This window comes from Camelus bactrianus, chromosome 20, assembly GCF_048773025.1.
Source record: "Camelus bactrianus isolate YW-2024 breed Bactrian camel chromosome 20, ASM4877302v1, whole genome shotgun sequence".
NCBI lineage: Eukaryota > Metazoa > Chordata > Mammalia > Artiodactyla > Camelidae > Camelus > Camelus bactrianus.
The window spans coordinates 31721432-31742173 of NC_133558.1; the positions used below are offsets into that span (position 1 = coordinate 31721432).

The 20742-nt window shown below is 36.3% G+C and overlaps 1 protein-coding gene across 2 annotated transcripts in view; it reads left to right on the forward strand.

Annotated features, from left to right (window-relative positions):
* The window catches only part of CD2AP (CD2 associated protein), a 91094-nt gene that overhangs the window by 66461 nt on the left and 3891 nt on the right, over window positions 1-20742 (forward strand). For both annotated transcript variants that reach the window (XM_074348868.1, XM_074348869.1), the window contains 6 exons: window positions 4991-5153; window positions 5526-5668; window positions 12326-12438; window positions 13157-13258; window positions 14318-14499; window positions 17299-17362. In XM_074348868.1, coding sequence (XP_074204969.1) covers window positions 4991-5153; window positions 5526-5668; window positions 12326-12438; window positions 13157-13258; window positions 14318-14499; window positions 17299-17362 — 767 coding nt within the window. The remainder of the gene's footprint in view (window positions 1-4990; window positions 5154-5525; window positions 5669-12325; window positions 12439-13156; window positions 13259-14317; window positions 14500-17298; window positions 17363-20742) is intronic.

Consider the following 20742-nt stretch of genomic DNA (forward strand, 5'->3'; position numbering starts at 1 on the left):
TTTCCTTTCCTTTCCTTTCCTTTTCCTTTTTCTTTTCTTTTTTCTTTTCTTTTCTTTTCTTTTTTCTTGCTTTCTCTTTCTTTCTTTCTCTTTCTTTCTTTCTTTTCTTTCTTTCTTTCTTTCTTTCTTTCTTTCTTTCTTTCTTTCTTTCTCTCTCTCTCTCTCTCTCTCTCTCTTTCTTTCTTCTTTCCTTCCTTCCTTCCTTCCTTCCTCCCTCCCTCCCTTCCTTCCTTCCTTCCATCTTTCTTTTCTTTTTTCTTTTCTTTTCTTCTCTTCTCTTTTCTTTTCTTTTCTTTTCCTTTCTTTGGCAGTGAGTCCCACTATTCTGTCTTCCAGCTCACTGATTCGTTCTGCCTTATTTAGTCTACAATTGGTTCCTTCTAGTGTAGTGTTTGTTTCAGTTATTGTATTCTTTAGTTCTGTTTGGTGGTTCTTTATTTTTTTCTGTCTCTTTGCTAACAGCTTCTATCATCTTGTTCTGTTCATCCATTCTCCTCCTGAGATCTTTGATCACCCTTATGGTCATAACTCTGAACTCTTTCTTGGATAGACTGCTTATCTCCACATCACTTAGTTCTTCATCTGGGGTTTTATCTTGTTCCTTTGTCTGGAAGGTATTCCCCCGCTGCCTCGTTTTGTTTAAATCTCTACTTGTATTTTTATGTATGTGGCATGTTAGTTATGTTTCTTGACATTGGAAAAGTGTACCTCTCTAAGAGATGTCCCGTGCATCCTAGCCCTGTCCCCTCTCCTCACCCAGGGGCTCAAGGCCAGCTGGTCCCAGGGTGATTCTGGCCTGTGTTTGGGACTTGTGTCACATATTGCGAGGTGGAAGCTTTCTAGCTGAGTTTGGCCCCCAGTGGGTGAGGCTGCCTATAGGCTAGTGCAGGCTTCCTGGTGGGAGGGGCTGGTGCTTGCCCACTGACGGGTGGAGCTGGGTCTCAGCCCTCTGGTGGGCAGGGCCATGGCTGGGAGTACGTCTAGAGGCAGCTGCAAGGTCAGAGATTGTTTGGACAGTCTGTATGCTGATGGGTGGGGACATATCCCCACCCAGCTAGTTGTCTGGCCTGAGGCGTCCCAGCACTGGAGCCTGAAGGCTGTTGGGTGGGTCAGTGCTAATGTCCACTCAAGTTGTCAGCCTCCCGGAAGGAGAGTTCATTCAGATGAACACGCCCGAATGTCTGCCACCGTGTGTATGTCTCCAAGGTGAGCCACAGCCGTCCTGCGCCCCCTCAGGAGACCCTCAAGACTAGCGGGTAGGTCTGGCCCAGGCTGCTATACAAAAACTGCTTTTGCCCTTGGCCCCAGTGAGTGTGAGGTTTTCTGTACAACCCTTAAGCATAAATTCTGCTTCCCCCCGTCCCATGGAGCTCTTGTAATCAAGCCCCAGTGGCGTGGCCTTCAGAGCCCAACACTGGGGGCTCCTCTTCCTGGTACCAGACCCCCGAGCTGGGGAGCCTGACATGGGGCCCTCTCTCCCACAGGAGAGGCTTTGCAGTGTAATTATTCTCCAGCTTGTGGGTCGTCCCCCGCACAGGTATGGGACCTGATTGTTGTAGTCCGCCCCTCCTACCAGTCTTGTCGTGGTTTCTTCTTTGAGTTTTTAGCTCTAGAAGATCTTTTCTGGTAGTTTCCAGTCTTTTTTGTTGTTGTTGTTGATAGTCACTCTGCAGTTGGTTGTGATCTTGATGCGTCTGTGAGAGGAGGTGAGCTCCAGCTCCTTCTACTTTGCCCTTGGCCACCGGTCACTCAGTGAATTAGAAATTCATAAGGACTGTCAGAGTTGGATCTTTTGTTGTCTTATTCTTGATTCTTCGGTTAGTCATGTATGTATAAAGACTTATGGCTTCAACCACCGTCTATAGTGCTGATTCCCAGGCAGTGTGTGGTTGCATTTATTCACATTCATTGCTTTATTTGCATTTCTGTTTGCATTTCATGCTTTCTGCCTTAAATATATGTATATTTTCTGCCTAAAATATATATATTTTAGGATTTCCTTAATGGTGGAGCACATTTTGTTTGAAAATATTTTCTTTTCTCATTCTTGAAAGATATTTTTGCTTTACATTGAGTTCTAAGTTTGCAGAATAGTAGGTTTGGTACATAATTCAACATACTGTGTGAAATAAAAGTCTTGGGGTATTTACTTTACATCTTTCTTTAGGAGCATTGTCTTCCTCCTGTGGGTTGGTGAAAGGAATGCTTACATTATAAAGAGTAAAAACTTTGTGAAAATTGCAATATAATAAGAGGGTGTGTATTTTCCAATTCATATTGCTGGCCATGGATTCCTAAATCAGTGTTCCTTACGTTACACAGTGATTTGGAGATGAGTGCTGAAAGTATGCTTTTAAAGTGCTAAGTACTCTAGAACCTTGGTATAATAGTTGACACTAGTATGGAATGAAAATGAAGATTGGTGTGTTAAGGCTCCTTTACGGATGCTGAACTCAAATGCCTTTTCATCTGTGACATGTCTGTAGTCTTAGGCTCTGAGTGAGGATCTGTGGTAGGAAGGATGCTATTGTATTTTATATTTGATGTGCTTACTAAAAAAGAAACAATAGTTACCTCTAATGTTCTACAAAGAACTTTGTGATATTTGTAATATATCACTCCAGCTTGAACCTAAAAATAATCTTGACCTCTTAAGGAGTAGCTAACAATATTCTTTATTTATTATATTTATCTACACATGTAACAGACTTTTAGCCAAATGTTAACCGTGCAAGAACATAAAATCAATGTGTATGTGTGAAGCACCTGGCTTCTGGTAGTTACTAGGAGGATTAAAAAATGAAACAGAGAAAAAAAAATTTTTAAGTGACATTCAGACAATTGCTCGTTGAATAGTTAACATGCATAATAATGAGGCAGTTGTGAATATATAGACTTAGAAAATAGCAGAATGTGTTGACTGGAAATGTGAAGGTGATTGCAGGCTATAGAAAGAAGATGAGAAGAATGAGAGAAAGCATCAGGATGTGGCTGTAGGTCCCTAGGAGGAGTTGCGAGAAACTAAGCTATCTCTAGAAAGGAGCTTGGTGTAGTTGTTACCTCAGCCCTGGCTGTAGCTTAGAGTTAACCGGATGTCTCTTAAATGTATGCTGATGCCTAGGATCCTGTCCAGAATTTTTATAGGGTAGGACTCAGGTGTGAGTGTCTTTAAAGGTCCCCACATGGTTCTTAACTGAAGACAAAATTGAGAACCACTGGTGTACAGGCATACTTTGGAGATGTTCAGTGTCAGTGGTCATTAGAAATGCAAACTAAGACCATGCTGAGCTGCCCCTTCACACCCCCTAGGATGTCAATAATGATAATGATGATAATACTAATACTAATAATACTAATACTAATAATACTAATACTACTACTACTACTACTACTACTACTACTACTACTACTACTACTAATAATAATAATAATAATAATAAAAACCTGGAAATAACAAATATTGGCAAGGATGTAGAGATTGGACCCCTGGTGGCCCTGGTGGTTGCCAGGGCCTGGGTACGGGAGGGAGTGGGTAATAACTGATTAATGGGAACAGAATTTTCTTTTGGGCTGATGATAGGGTTTTTGAACTATATGGAGGTGGTGGTTGCAAACACTGTGGATATACTAAATAGCATTGCATCATTCACTTTAAAAGAGCTAATTTTATGTTATGTAAATTTTACCTCAATAAAAATAAATAAATCTAGGACTCAAACACATTGCCATCATGTATTAGCGTATTTGTTGAGTTAGTCATAGATATACCAGGAATGGTGAATCTTATTTTTGTCACTTTTGATTTCCACAAATATTAAATATGTTCTTTTGTTTTAGGCTAACTTATGGAATTGAATTGATTTCAAGCTGTTATTTATATACCTGCTAAAAGAAGTATATTCACTTAATCAGTGAACTTCTGTTGATCATGTAATATTTTCCCTGATGTTTTATATAAAATACCTTTCTTTTAATATTTTCTGGAAATTTAAGCTTGGCTGACCATTAGAACTCTGATACTGATGGTTCTCTTGATTTATGGTTAGAATTCGGGAGTTTTGGCTTTCACTCCTGGTGGCGTAATTATATGATGAGTTTGTATGGTTTGAGGCCATATAAAAATGGACTTTTGTACTAAATGATGATGAGGTTTTTCATAGACTAAGCTATATTTTCAAATGATCCAAGAAAGCTGTACAAAAGTGATAAAACTGAAACAATAGTATTTTAATTAATTATTTTGTGTGTGTGTGTTGGGGAGGTAATTAGTTTTACTTACTTTTTAATTTTTAAAAAATTTAACACAGTTACTGGAGATTGAACCCATGACCTCATGCATGCTAAGCATATGTTCTACCACTGAGCTATGCCCTCCCCCAGTGGTGTTTTATATTTTTATTGTTGTTAGATGAAATCTGTAATTTTGAACAGGGCGTTTACCCATGGACTGGAATGTTTGTCAAGATTCGTAAACAGTTTCTGACTAGTATGAAATTGTTTGTGGTCCTGTGATAGACATTCTCTTCAAAGTCTTAGTAAATTTTGAATATTACTCAGTATTCTCATGAGTTTCTTATTTCTGCACATCGGCCTGTGTTACACTTTTTGCTGACTGCTATATCATGAAAATCTCATATATGTGCACATGTATTAATTTTAATACCTGTTCTTAGTACCTGAAAGATCAAGAGCTAAGTACGTCACTACGTGTAGAACTATGTCTTTTTGATGATAAAATTGTTTTTATTAACACGGCATGACATTTTTCTTAATGTTGTTTGTTCCAGCATATTTTCTTACCTATTTTGTAGAATTGTTAAATGGTGCTAATAAAGTTCCTAATGTAAATTAAAACTTTAAAGCAGCGCACCCATACACAAATAATGTCTGTCAGTTTCACCCTTTTCCAGCCTGACGTTAGCTTTAGGAAGTAGAAAAACCAAAATAGTTCTGATTGTCAGTAACTTACTATGTATTTTTAAATAATCAGATGAAAAATCAGTGCTGGAACAGAAACCTAAACCAGCTGCTCCACAAGTCCCACCCAAGAAGCCTACTCCACCCACCAAAGCCAATAATTTATTGAAATCTTCTGGAACAGTGTACCCAAAGCGACCTGAAAAACCAGTTCCTCCACCACCTCCTGTAGCCAAGTAAGTTTTACCTAATTTTAAGTTAGTTTGTTGATTTGCCTACCTTTGACATAATTGAATGTAATGCCTTTCTAAGTCTCAAAGTAATTAAGTGTTGGCTTTTCATATTTTTTTGTATAGACCGTAATCTCTGTTAAATATTAATCTTATATTCATACTAGGTGAACAGACTCCCATTAAGGTGCTTTACATTTCTGATTTTATTGTGATTGGTCTTAGGCTAGAGGTTTACGTTTATAGAAATAATTTTATAGGCAAGAAAGAAAAATCAATACTGTAATATCTTTAGTATCATTAAGTCACAATGTTTAAAAGGTGGTCATGCTTTATATGCAAAATGATTTTTACATATGTTTGATTTTCTCATTTCAGGATTAATGGAGAAGTTTCTTCCATTTTATCAAAGTTTGAAACTGAGCCAATATCAAAACCAAAGCTAGAATCTGAGCAGTTACCACTTAGACCAAAATCAGTAGACCTAGATTCTTTTACAGTTAGGAGCTCGAAAGAAACAGGTAAGTTAACATGTGGAAAGACGGTGCATTAAAAAAGTTGCAAATATGGTTTTTAGAAACTGTTTAAAATAAGAAATTTGTGTGTGTAATTTGTGTGTGGATGGATACAGTAGAAAAATTTGTTGACATATCTCTGAAGCCAAAGAATATAAATGGGCGAAATATTGATGGTTCACATAAGCTTTCTCAGTGGTCAGAAGACTGAGATGGATCCTGAAAGGTCAGCCTTATCCTTCTGTCCCTGATAATGGAATGACCGTATCACCTAGCTTAGGCAGGTAGAAGTACCTTTTAGTTTTTTAAGTTTAAAGAGATGCCATAGACTTTCAGTGCCCACGCTAGATTGTATTTAAGAAGACTATTTTTATTTCTCCACTTAAATCTCAAGATACTTTTGTTTCCCCTTCTGGAAAATAGGCTCTTTTATGACTCTGATTACCCCCCCTCCCCCAATATAGATAGATCAATCGATCGATCGATCGATCGATCAGCAGGCTTTACTTCTTTAGCTAAATGTTGTTCCTTAAGTTTTAGGACTGATTTTTCAGCCCATCAGTCATTTTTGTCTCCTGATCTTTTATACCTCTCAGTCGTAAAATAGAAAACTTGAAACAGAAAAGTCTTGATGAAGGTCTCACTATTAAAAACATCACATAGTCACTACTTTGTGGTAATGGTTATTGTATAGCACATTGTATTTGTTTTTAATTTTTAACGTTTTTAAAGCATTTTCTCATGTGTATTCTTATTTTATCTTTGACACTGACTCTAGGAGGCAGATACCATTTTCCCCTATTTTGCATCTAAACAGAGAAAAAGCTACAGACATAGTAAATGTTCAAGGTCACGTAAACCAGAAAAGAACTCTTTAAATCCCCTTTATATAGAGTTCTCTGTGATTTTCTTTTAAAAAAATTTTAATGTCTTAATGTGTTTTTTAGCTTCAGTGTTAACATTTTTTTTTTAACACGTAAACTTCAAGGCCAGTTACACAAGATTTTTCTGTCACTATATTGTAAAATGTGGTACTTATTACCTTTCAGCTTTTTTAGATGACTTACTTTTCTTCCCTCTTTTTAGTTTGCCAGTACAAAACCTCTGACCCAAGCATGGCCTCCTTCAGTTTTTCAATTTGAATGTTTTATAGATCTTTCGTCATGTATTTAGATCCTGCCTGATCTGGATGAAGCCATATTTATCAATAATTTCTAGAAATTGAGATGTTGATTGTATTTTAGAGATATTCTCTCAAATATATTCAGTATATTCTTGGTGAAAATTGTTCTTATTTACTGTTAAATAAAAACAAACTCATCTTTATGTTTTTAAAAAATATTTTTTACATTTTTTTCATTGAGGTTAACGGTAAAAAAATATAATTCTGTCAGTTCTTATTATTTTCTGTTTGATTTAAAATATAGCTAGAAATGTGTTTTCAAAAGTAATAGTTGGAGAAAAAAGATTAAGTGCATACTTCTAACCTAGATATCAAAAATCCATAAGTATTATTTTGAACTTCCACAATTTTCTGCAGTCTTTATCACAGAAGTCTTAAATTTGCTGAGTCTCTTTGGGAGTTGAAAGGGTAATGTTTAGAGCCTGTGTTTTTTTCCTGTTTTTCTGTTACTTTGTATCATTCTTGAACATTTGCTTCATTTAGTTGCCTCAAAGTTATACAAAAAAATTTAAGTAAATTAAGACAAATTTTCACTTTTTTTCAAAACTTTTTCTATATATGATGACGAGCAAGACTTGTTTCCTTTGCTATATTTCTAAAAACGTGTACAATGTCAGCCTATTGTTGTTTGAAAAGTTCTATTTTTTCCTTTGTTTTTGGTCCCAATTCTTGTCTTGTATCAATAGCCGTTATTTACTCTTCATTAAAAAATAGAGGCTTTGTGGAACAAGGATTGAAAATTTCTAATTTTTTTTCCTTTGTTGTTGAAATGAATAAGGAAGTAATTTAGAGATGCCAAGACTTATATAAGGTCAAAAAACTAACAGCTAGCCGCCAGACTGCAGTCTTCATATCTTCCCCTGTCATACTGCCTTTGGTGTACTACACTTACACCATGTAAAGTTCAGAAAATGTAAATTTCGGAACTTGAGTTCATATTAAGTAGCAAATATTTCCTGAGCAAGTATCTAGTGTTTTGGGCATGAGTTGTGCCCAAAGTAAAAGCATAGCTGCTGATGGCAAATAGCTTATCTCTCAAACCTCAGCTCAGAGGCTGTTCCTTATCTTTTTAAAGTTAGAATATCATGTTCTCAGTATTTATGGTATAAAAGTGTTTTACTTCTTTGAGATGTTGGCACCTTAAAGAGAAATGTGTTCTGCATCAGATACAGCCTCAAATTTGGCATTAGGTTGAGGCATGTTTTAATTTATATAAATGGTTCAGTTTGAGGTTTTAAATTTTTTTAATGACATGAAACTTGCCCCTTAACATAAATTTCAGAAAGTTTACAACATACATGAAAATCTCCTTAGTGTTTCATTATTATGTAAAAGAATGATTTGAGGTGAAATGACATAGAAAGACTTTGCTGTTAAAATGTGGGTGTTAAATTATTAGCTGATTGGTCATTGGCATGTTTTTTCTCACTTTACTAACAATTGAATGACCCGTTATATCTGTGGTAACTATTAGAATACCTGACATAGAAGTTGTTAAAAAATATGATTTCTCTCCTCCTCCCCTTCCTCCATTGTTTACCCCACCTCATTCTGTTTCTGCTCGTATCTATAAATTCCTGTTGCTACTCTCAGATAAAATTTTCTTGCATATAAAGTCTTACATAAACATATTTATGTCTGTAAGTGCAGACTCTGACTTTTGTTCATATAAGAAAAACATTCCTAGAGCACTCAATTTTTTCCATTTTTTTAAAGAAGTCCCTCTTATAAATCTTCTCATATATGAGGCAAGATGGTATTACACATTGCAGAGCTGTTAAACCATATTTTAACTTTTTCCCCTCTTTTGCCAACACTTCATCAAAACTTGATTTAGGATGGATCTCACTGCTACTACTGAATAATTAAAAGTTCACATAGTCTCAGTATTTCTAAAACAGTAAGTTTTCCAGGAAGTAAAATTGGTTTACAATTAGTTTTAAAAATACAAGACAGAAAATTTAGTGGAAACACGGCATTTCAGTGAGAAAGCACAGTTGATGACGCATTCTTAGAATATAGTAGTATTTTATCCTTTTTGATTGTCTGTGATAAATTCTTCTTGGGTTACAGGAAATTTTAGAGATAACATACATTATTTGATCTGAAAGACATCATTGTTAAATAGGGCAACTTTCTTTCTCTTCATTTGTAGTTGATAATTGATCTGTTTTGTTTGAATTAATTTCCCAATATTCATTTTTTTTTCTTCCAGAAATAATTTATGGTGAGATTTTTCAAAAAGATGTCTACCGGTTGAGTGGTAGACACTGTAAAAAGTGAGCCCGTATTTATAAACTAGGATTCAAAGCAAAACAAAACTAAACACCACACTCTAAAATGTAGAATTTACCTGGGAAATAAAGAGCAGAGATTAAAAATTTTATTTTCTAATGATTTCCTTGATAGGGAGTGGTAGGGAGTGTCACATTTTCCACAGTGAAATAGACTATACCCGCAGAGAGTATCGTTTATGTATGTGGGACTTTTTTTAAGTGTTGTGTTGAGTTGTATTTTTATAATAAGATATTTAAAGTAGTATTTGGCATATTTTTTTTTTCATTAAACCATACCAGAATTAAAATTGCCTCTCTTATTGTAACTACTGTCATGCGTTGAGGACTAAAACTTGACTGAAAGGTGGCTTAATTTCAGTTGGATTAGTGAGTTGCTAATATGTTGATTTATTACTCTGGCCTCTAATTTCAGTACTAAAACATCCTTTTAGAAGCTGTCTTGATGTTCACTGAGTAATAAAAAAAAAAGGCTTCTTTCTAGTTTAACGTATATTGAAATTAAATACTAATCATAGTTTTTCCCTTGGAAGGACAAAAGAATAAATCTAAACTCTAACACACATCGTAATGTAAACTTAGATAAGCTGCAGTATCTGCTGAACGTTGAAATGGTTCTGTTCATTCTACAGCTGTTCCTTTTTCCTGCTTTGTAAAATAATTTTTTTGGTTGAGTCTTTTTTCTAGACATTCCTCTCCTTGACTTTTCTTTCCAGATTTTGTTTCCTAGCCTGTTTGCCATGTTTCCCTTCTTACGTGTCAGGAAATTATCCTACCTTCCTCCATTTTGGTAAGATGACAATTTATGAAAGAAGTCAAAATAATATATTCAGTATAAATAGGTGGTGCACATTGATTTTTTCTTTGTAATTTTACTAAAGTATATATGTTTGTCTGTCTATTCTAACCCTTTTGGTTTTCCATTTCAAAATAAAATGAAATTCATATTGGAAAATTTTTCTTGATTAATTAGTTCAAAATACTCTTGATAAAAGTTTTTTTTTAAAATTGATATCCATAGAAGTCAGTTTATTTTCTCCCAAAATTGATATTTCATTTTGATTTTTAAAAATTCTATGTCTTAAGCAGCGTGTAGAAATGTAAATGGCTGGCAGAGTGACAGTGTGATTGCAAGAGTTAAGTGATTGTCATGCTTTTATGCCACCTGTAAAATATAAATCCATTGATATCACTCTTAGGTAAATTTAAAAAGTTTCAAATATATCATGAGTCCAACATGTGCACTATTTCATTTCACTAACCTAACGTCTTAAACGGAGGACCTGAGAGAGTTTTAGAATAGTAAAATTGTCTTGGTGTTGTAGTCCAAAACTGGACTTATGAAAGGCATTTTTACATGAGCATGATGTATAATTTTGTAAATTTTCCTTTTATTTACCATTTCAATTTCATTTATCTTTATACCTTCCTGTGTTTTTGTTTGTTCATTTTTCTTTCTGCAAGTTGCTTAAATATGCATTTGAAAATAATCTCCACAGGCCAAAATGATTGGATTGTACTTTTTAACGGTTTTTAGTAGGTTGCCAGTATCAACGTAAAAAACATCACTTCTTGGCCTTTTGGCTAAGATCAAGTGTAATGTAAAAAACAATTTTTAACTCTTCGAACTATAGCATATTTTTAACATCTTTTAAAATATTGTTTTGTCTTTAAAACTAACAAAATGAGATATTTAAATATATATTTAAACTCAAGGTCTTTCACATTATTTAATGCATTTTCCATTAAAACCACTGTTTCTTATTGTGGTTTGTTATATCTTATCATTATTTATAGATAATTATTGAACGACTTAAAGACAAAAATTAAAACAAGCACATTAGATTGCCTGTTGTGATGTATTAAACTAGAGACTAGATGCAAGATAGAACACGCCAAGCAATCCCAGAACGTGAACATGGAAAAGAATTAACAGAGATCAGCAAATACTTACAGTTGTTTTAAAATGCATACTACCAAACAGTGATGACCTCTTCCTGTTTCACCTTTGTATCCTCCATCCCTTTAAAAAAATTCTCTAAATAAATTACTTTGAATATGAAAGTTGATGAATAAGCTTTGAGGGCAGTAATGATAAGTATCTTTAAGTTTCTTTTAAGAATTCTCTGAGTTTGCACATCTAAATATTTGACAGACAGGCAGTATAAACTTCCAGGCAGTGGTAATGTGAAGACTGATTCCATACCTGGAAGGCTAGGCTGCCATAATGAGTGATGGCTTATTGACTGTGATTCATAGCCTTAGTTTGGAATCTGGGCCAAAGGAAGATTATAATGACAAGTGGAAATGTCTGCAGTTACCCTTAGGGTTCTTACATCACTTACAGATATCTGGACTTCAAAATTAAAGATCACCTTCTTTAGCAAGGTTTTCTGGACCATCTAGGAAAAGGAAGATATTATATATACCATCATTTCAGATGTACAGATTACCCAGATTTGTCCTTAAACCCAAATTATTGAATCAGAGGTCAAACAGCCTTTGGCATTGGGGAAGCAAATGGATACTTTATGTGGCATTTTCCCTTGGTATCTGATTTGCCTTAGGTTTATAACTATCACTTAATTCCTACATATAATGTCTAAGCAGAAGTGTAATGAACTATAAACAGGTTGAGTCCCAGCTACAATATACTGTGCACATACATGTATACATAAAATTACACTCTCACTTTACATTAAGAAATGCAGTTGGGATGCAGCAGGGTCCGAGATGTAATTGAGTTTTTAAATTTTAATATTAGGATATTACTTGAATTTTAAAACAAATTTCATGTGTTAATTTTCCGATATGTTGTAATTAATTCTGAGTTGAAGAAATAGATCGTATTCTTTTTTAATAAGCAAGAACTTAAGATGATCTCTTCTTCAAACTACTACAACCTATGGTACAGATTTATATCTTTCAGTGAGAACTCTTATTGAGGTCTAAGTCTCTTTTAGAAACATGAACTTTATATTGTTAATATGTAAACTGTACCAGGTAAAGAGGATGTTTGTTTTTAAGAGTGAGTGTTGTTTTCCAAATGCATATGAAAAGCACAGGTCAACTTGTGAGTCATCGTGATACTCTTTAATTTTATAGTTTGTTAAAAATCCAGAGACTTTTTTTTTTCCTTTTAAAAGGTAGTTATCTCTTAGTAGATATATTACTTCTATTCTCCAGATCTTATAAATTTTGATGACATAGCTTCCTCAGAAAACTTGCTACATCTCACTGCAAATAGACCGAAGATGCCTGGAAGAAGATTGCCTGGCCGCTTCAACGGTGGACATTCAGTGAGTGACATTTACTGTTCTAAAACACAGAGAATTTAGCAAATCCAGAGTGCTTCTGAAGATAAGAATCAGGGGGGATTTGTAGCTCCACCAAAGTTTAAAAGTCAGGAAGATAGTTTTACTCAAGTGGCCGAGGGTTAAAAGAGAGGGGGAAAGAAACCTGTTCAGTTCAACAGGGCTTGGAATAGAAGTTTACGGAATTAGGAATAGAGTTGTCCATAGCCACACAGCACAGTGTCAGAAGGGGACAGGGAGACGGTGTAATCTACTCATCTGACAAAAATAATTGGACTTGAGTGGTATGTATATTCACTTCAGGAAAGAACAAGAACATTTTCCCCCAACAAAATCGTGTTTTTTGTAGTACTAATCCTCATCTCTAAATGTGTAACTTCTTTTTATGCTTCCTGGACATTGCGCGGGATACTATTACTACTTCAGTGTTAATATATTAGCTCTTAAGCACTATTGCACTTTTAAATTACCTAAGTAGAAAAAATTTTGGTTGCTCATGGGCAGGCTGCTTTCCCACCCTCTAGATAAGCAAGTGTGTTATTCAACATGAAATTATGTAACATCCTGTTAACGATAATAGACTATCTGGAACAGTAGCCGCTGGAAACAGTGATGAAAGTTACTTGCTTTATTCAGATGCTTACTAGCTTTTCCTTCTTTGCTGTTTTCTGTTTCTTGATTTTTTTTTTTTTTAATCATTCAGCCGACTCAAAGCCCAGAAAAAATCTCGAAGTTACCAAAAGAAGATGACAGTGCCAACCTGAAGCCATCTGAACTTAAAAAGGACCCATGCTACTCTCCAAAGGTGGGGCGCATTGTGGTCTAAGGTTGTATAATTTGTAGCGTTCTTTGTGAACATCAAAGTGATGGGATTTAAAGTATCCGTCGGGAAGAAGTATCTCTTCTTCCAAGAAATAAAATAATTCCTACTAAAACTAAATAAAAATAATTCATGTTAAACTTAAGTTATGTTCTTATTCTCTATAGATCTTTTTTGAGAAGAGTTACATTATTTTAAATGAGTAATACAGATGTTGCATATTTTATATTTTATAAGGCAGAGATCTATACATTTGTTTCCTTTCCCATTAAACATGCCTTTTTATGTCAGAAGCTGTTGCGTTTTTACTCCTTATGTCACTCCGTGCCTGGCCTGGTCATAAGCACTGAATACACACTGGAGTGAATGGTGGAATGCCTGGGTTTTTCCATCTGCTACATGGTGTTGAGCGTCTTTTCTAAACCATTGCACTGTAAGATAGTACGACCACAACTGACATACATATTTGAGAAGATCATGCTGCTTCCTCAAATTCATTTCAGGGCATTTGACTGAGACTCCAGTTTACCCGATACACTTACTCTGATTCTGCCAACTGTCATCAGTCTATTGAGATTTTACGTGCTGTTGCCTAAGTGAAATAGTAAAAGGGTGTCAGGCTGTGGATTCATTTCAATACCTCTTCTATGGACTTACTAAATTCTTCATGATTACTTTTAAGTGAAGCTATTTGCATATTCTAAATAATAACTATTTAATATGAGGTACCTTAATAATGCTGACATGTTCTTGCTTGTGGATGCTCCATAGGCAAACCATCCATAAGATAAATCTAATGAATTTTCCTCCCCCCCCCTTTTTTTTTTAAGATAAAGCCCTTGACATTTCTTATAAAAACCTGTAGTAATTGTTTATTCTTTGAGTCTTTGGTTTTTCTAGTTGTGAACATCAAACTGCTTTTTGAATTTATCATTTATCTTGAAAGTAGTACATCAATTATTTATCTCCTTGCAGTAAAAAATCTTTTGAACTTAAATATAAGTACAAATAAAATAAACTTTTTCTGTTTTTTTCTGTTTTTAGCCGTCTGCATATCTTTCAACACCTTCAAGTGCTTCTAAACCAAATATGGCTGCTTTTCTAACTCCATTAGAAATCAAAGCTAAGGCAGAAACAGATGATGGGAAGAAAAATTCGTTGGATGAACTTAGAGCTCAGATTGTTGAATTGCTGTGCATTGTGGAAGCACTGAAAAAGGATCATGGGTGAGTGGCCTTTATTTCCCTCCTTGAGCACTACTTAAGACACGTGTAAAGAATTTTTCCAAACCGTGCCAGGCAAGGAAGTGATCTGCCAAGTTTCTAGTGTGAGCAACTTTGTTTTCAAAGAAATTTTTAATAGTGTTTCTCTCCTGTGGCAGAAAAACTGGAATTAGAAAGTGTAATAATTAGAAACTCTAATAATTAATTCTAGTTATTCTAATTAGGAATTGGAAAGCTTGGAATTGAAACCCTCATGCATTGCTGGTGGGAACGTAAAACAGTGCAGCCACTCTGGAAAACAGTCTAGCAATTACTCAAAAAGTTAAATATCATGTTACCATATGACCCAGCAATCCCCCTTCAAGTTGCAGTTTGTCCAACAGAATTGAAAACAAGTGTTTAAACAAAAACTTGTGCACAGGTGTTTGTGCAAGTCCAAAGCAGTGCAGACAACCCAAATGCCCATCAACTGATGAATGGATAAACAAGACGTGACGCACCTGTACCGTGGAATTTTATTCAGCCATAAAAAGAAATAACGTACGCACGCATGTTACAGTATAGATGAACCTTAAAAACATAATTTAAGGCTAGAAATGTCAAACACAGGTTAATTAGTCTTAAAAATATTAGGAAAAGCCATCTTGTATTTCGGATCTGGGGTGTATCTATGTGTATATTTGGTTTATGTCTCAGAGGATTTTGATCACTGCTTCTGCTGGGGTTGAGTTGGATGTTGTAAAACCAGTGTGTTGGGATAGGCAATCACAAGGTCCTTCTCTTAACTCTGAGGGGTTTTGATGATGGTGTGAGGTGAGACATACCACACGAGGTGAGAGTTAGGGAGCTCTTAGAGCTCAGGTAAGTTTGGAAGACCACGTGCTGGAGTCCTTTCCCTCCTTTTACGTGAAGAGAGAGGCTGAGGGACAGGTCTGCTCACCTGAGATCACACGGCTCCTGAGCGGCAGAGCTAGAACTCAAACTCGCATATCTTCGATTAATTCAGAGATCTTTTCTTATAATTATTATTATTTGAATTTTAAAATGTGTTAACACTTCAAACATAATTCCGCAAAAGCCAAATAGGTAAAGCAGAGCAAAGATCAGCTAATGTGACTGAACTGGGGGTGAGCGTTCAGGTAGGTGTTCTTTCCCTGTTTCAGCTTCTTCTGTAGCCTCTAACAGTATTTCTGGGAATATGGAGTCTGGTATAAAAGTGTTGCCAGAGACCACGGTACCACTGAGCTTGAATTTACCGTTTCTCCTCCAATTCTCAGTTGACATTGGGTTACTTATTAAAAACAATATTGAGATGAACAACATGTATTTGTAGTTTGCAGAGCACTTCTACAAACTTCTCTTAGAAACATAAATTTATCTTGAATGACTACTTAAAAAGTACATGTTATGTACATTTATAGCATATATAGAGAGGCAATTTGATACATGCTCTTTCTTGAATTCTTCAGTTTATCTTGTTTTGCAGTTGACGTGGAAAGATTTTGTTTGTAAATGTGTTTTTTAAAAGGTAACAAAAATGTGAGAGTAGTCCTAAATTTTCAGATCAAAAAGGAAATAATTAGAATAATGTAACTATTATAAGTACAGATAAATAGAGCAGGATGAATATTTTAGCAGTAGATCCTAATTTAGGTATAAATTAAATGTATAATAAACTTAGAAACTTGGAAAAAGAAAGCATTGTTTAATTTAGTGATAACCTTATGGAAATATAAAGTTAACTAGCTTAGAAGCACAGTTTATATCACATACCAAAATAAGCTAGGTAAATTTGACTTAAATATTATCTTTAAAATCACAGTCAGTAGAAAACAGTAGAAAATCTACTTTCAATATAAAGAATTTTCTAATCATTAAAAACAGAAAAAATTAGTCTTGAAACTATGTAATTTAAAACTACCTTCATTTCTTACATGTTCTTTCTTCATGAGAGTTTTCATGAGTTTCTCAAGCTATTATTTCTGTTGACAGTCTTGAATAGAATTTTCCTAGGATGTATCAAGAGGATGAAAAGTGTCCATACTTTTGGATTTAGAAGTTTGATATACTGGTGTATTCATGATGTTGCATACAGTTTGTGTTCCTCCCGTCCGCTCCACCCCTCCACCCCCAGCCCCGAGAAACCAGCTAGCCCAACAGAACACCTGGACATTTGACTACCAAACACCAGTTATCAGAAGGAGGAAGATTTTAGCAGCATGGGAATGTTTTAAAATACTTTGTGAAAAGACGCATTATAGAACATTTACATCTATGGAGGGGAAAAGACTATATAAAGGGAACACAGGAAAATGAAAACATGAATTAAGGAAGAGGGACTGTTGGCTGAATTTTTTTGTTTATTGGTTTGATTTTGGATTTTAATATAATATTTAATTTAAAAAGCAGAGAAAGAGATATATAAAGTCCAAGTTATTCTATTAAAAACTATAATTTGCTTTGCATTGTGACATATTTTGACGTTTATTTTACCTAATTATTTGGGTGGTAAGTGTGTCCTGCCTGGGAAATGCATGATAACTGAATATGGAAAATTATCTGTATTCACTTAAAAATATCTTTCTCTCAGGTTGGTCTGCCATGATTTCACTGAGTTTTTACGTGTCATATTGAATCATTACAGCTAGAGAATTTGAATTTTTTCTCAATCAACTTGGCTATCACTTCCTTTAAAAAGTTTCCCCTATGTTCTAGGATATCAGGCCACAGAGATCCTGTTAACTTTAGTCAAATATATTGTTTAATTGAAAGACTTAACGGTAACAAACACTTTGTTTTTAGGAAAGAACTGGAAAAACTGCGAAAAGATTTGGAAGAAGAGAAGGCAATGAGAAGTAATCTAGAGGTAATTCATTTCTTCTTCCAGCACTGAGACGGTAGTCAGCATAGACTAGACATGTTGTTTCCAGCCCGGCTGGGTAATCGGTTCCCCTGCACATGACGCTGTCCTCCTCCACGCAGTCGGGCAATCCCCACTGCTCGGTAGCCATTTAATTAACCCCCGTTGACTCCCTGCCGCATTCCGTTCGTTCAGCACATGCTTTCTGAGCGCGGACTCGTAGGCAGTGCACGTGGAACAAGGTATACACTCGTGCATAAAATGAACATGCTTCTTTCCTCCTAAAAGTATCTTGTTCTAGGCCTTTTGCACTCAGCACTGCTTCTTTCTTGAGCTATAGTTCTCTTTTCTTCACAATTAAACAGTTTTTTTCTTTTTTTCCCCGGGGGCCGGGGTGGGGGGGGGGTGGGCGGGGGCTGGCTGCAGGTTTGCTGACTTTGATTTCGCAGTGAACTGAGTTCACTTTATAATGGTGATGCTGTCATCTTCACTGCTGGTGATTGACAGCTTCACTTATTTTCTTAATCTTCCTTATTTTTTTTCTGTCCTCTCTGACTTTAGTCTTTTATTGTATTTTTTCCTGCGTGTCTCAGAGAAAGTGTTTCCTGCCCCTGTGCAGAGACTCTCCCCATTCTGTGTGCAGCGTTTGCCCCCCTCCCTCTGTTTGCCATGCTCGTTACTTGCCCCGTTTCTCTGTCAGCACTGGGAGACAGAGCGCGGGCCGTGCTCTTAAACCTGGGCCCTCGTCCTGACTTGGAGCGCTGAACGGCGTGTGGCACTCAGGCGCAGCACCTTCTGAGCGCTGTCCCGCTGGGCCGCACAGCTCGAGAGGATTAGTGTTGCTATTTTAAGGGTGAGGAATCTAGGGTGTAGGATGAAGAGGTCGGCAGTGGGGCTGACATGTTTAACAGAAGCAGCCAGGCTTCCGAACCTTTGTCCTGAGGGATTCAGCTGCACTGCATGAACTCGAGGAAGTCACTTACTGCTTTAGCTTTAGTGGTTGAGATAAGACATGTGAAGGTATTTGGGTAAATTATCAAAACCACATTTTTACTCTTACATCTGACATGTCACCTTTATCCGCACTCTCCCTTCTTTTCACAAAAATACTCAGTTTTTCCCCTTGTTCAGAAAACAAAAAGCCCTCTTTTCGGTCTGGTTGCCCCCTTGATCTGTAGTTTTCTCTTTTCATTTGGGGTCCATTTGTTGCCAACCCCCACCCCCACCCCAAACAAAAAAAGCACACATTTGCAGTCACTGATTCTTCACTTTTTATTCAGTCTTTGACCAAACCTTTGCATTTTGGGTTTGCTGATGGCAACTCCTACGTCTCTTCAGTTTCTCCAGTGCCTCACAGTTTTACCATTGCCACCTTTTCAAAGTGTGTCTCGGTTTACTGGATGGGGATTCTTCTGTCTCTGACTTCTCCGGCTCTCCTAACTTGAATGAGACGTTCCCCCAGCGCTCCTGGCCCTCCTGTCGTGCACCCCCGCTGCTCGTCTGTACCCAGGAGTAACATGGTGGCCTCCGGTGCATCTTCCTTCGAAATCTGGTTCTTCTTCTCCCAGCTTCTACCCCGTGCTGCCAGCTATTAGTGTCCGCAGATGCTCCACTGCGAACGCAGACTCGGCATGTCCCTGTCACACTAGCACCTTCTTGTCTGATTCTGATTTTCTGCTTCTGTTGATGGTTTCCTGCCCTCCTGTCCTGCAGCTCTGGAATTTCTGTTCTCTCCCGATTCCACTCACTTCCAGGCCTGCTGGCTGTTTTGCTCCCTGACCTTTCTCTCTTTATTCCCAGTATTCCTATCCCTTTTTCATGCTCTTTGTCTTCTGTTTAGCTTGCTTAAGTTTCTCTCATCCTTATCTTCATCTTTCCTTGCTCCGTATTTTCAAGAACTTCCTATTACTTGCTGAATAAAGTTCAAGCTTCTTGGCTCAGCGCCTGAGGTCTTTTATGTGCCTGGCCCTAGTTTAGCTTTCTTTCCTCACATGCTGATCCTCAGTCGTCCCTTACAGTTCATTTGTCTGAAATTTTACTCTTACTGTATTTTTGTAGATTTTCCTTTTGTCTCCTCTTCTCACGCGCAAGTTCTGTAGATCTCAAGGCCCAGCTCGAACAATCACATTCATTGAGTTGGCCACCAGTCTTCTGATTAAAAGAGATTTTTATTATTCCAAACTCATGTTCTTTAGTTTGTAAGAGATGAATAAGTAATCATTTTCTTTCATTATGTACTCATTTTGCCCATTTTCTGTGCTGTTGGAGGTGGGATGTTTTCCTGCTTCACCTTTGCCCATAGCTCCTGGCACAGCCACAGTGCTGTATACGCATTAGACAGCTAACACATTTTTGTGAAACCAGTACATGTTAGAAGATACATTTTTAACATGTATCTTCTAAACACATGTTAAATTCCCAGTGTGAAACATGGTAGAAAAAAAATCAAAATGTTTCTCGACTCTCATTCCTTATATTTTATACATAACACATTTATATTCATATATGAAAATAATAAGATAAGCAAGAGGAACTAATGCAGTGTTACATTTGTGTATGTGATTTAGTTTGTCATTAAAATCATGAAAAGAGTCAAATGAATTATTTGTTTCTTTTTTGAAGAATTTTATTTGATTTTATTTTTGCAGCAAAATCAGCTGTTACTTAGCTTCTCGCTGACCTGTATTATAAGTTTGTTTTTTTAAATGGAGAAAGCTTGATCCTTGTATTTGCAAAAGCACACTTAATAAGGTGGTAGAGTTTTAGGATCATATGTTTAAAGGAGAAATTATATTTCACCCCAAATTAAAAATAGTGCTTTGAATTACTGTAACGTTAACCTAATACAGTATTAAATTTACCAAGGGGTGATAAAAAGGACTAATGATGAACGGTGAACGCAAGCGTGCTAGAAGAGAAAGTCCAGTAATGCAAGTGTTTGGTACCTAAACATGTGACCAGGAGCCGTCTGTAAGGGGCGTTACTGACTGCATGCAGAGTTACTCTTCCCCCCAGTCCCTCTCCTCCCAGTGTTTGTGTTTTCTTTGTTTTCTCTGCATCCTTGCACGTTCAAATTGGTACAGTGGTTAATGTATCTTTGGAATAGAGATGACAATAGCACATTAGGCTGAAGATTGAAGATACTTTCTCTCAATCCAGGCTGAAGACTAAGACTGGTTCCAGTCCAATGCTGTTAACGTATTTAGTTAATCATATTGGTCAGATAGTATCAGGAAAGATCGTGGAATTTGCAAACCATTCTCGAATGGTTAGGATCCCTTAGGAGGTGGTGAGCTTATTGAAATTGTACTTCTTGACTGTGGCAAAATGCTCATCATCTAACACTGAACGACTTGTTTGGAGTTAGCCACAGTGTGTGTTACTTC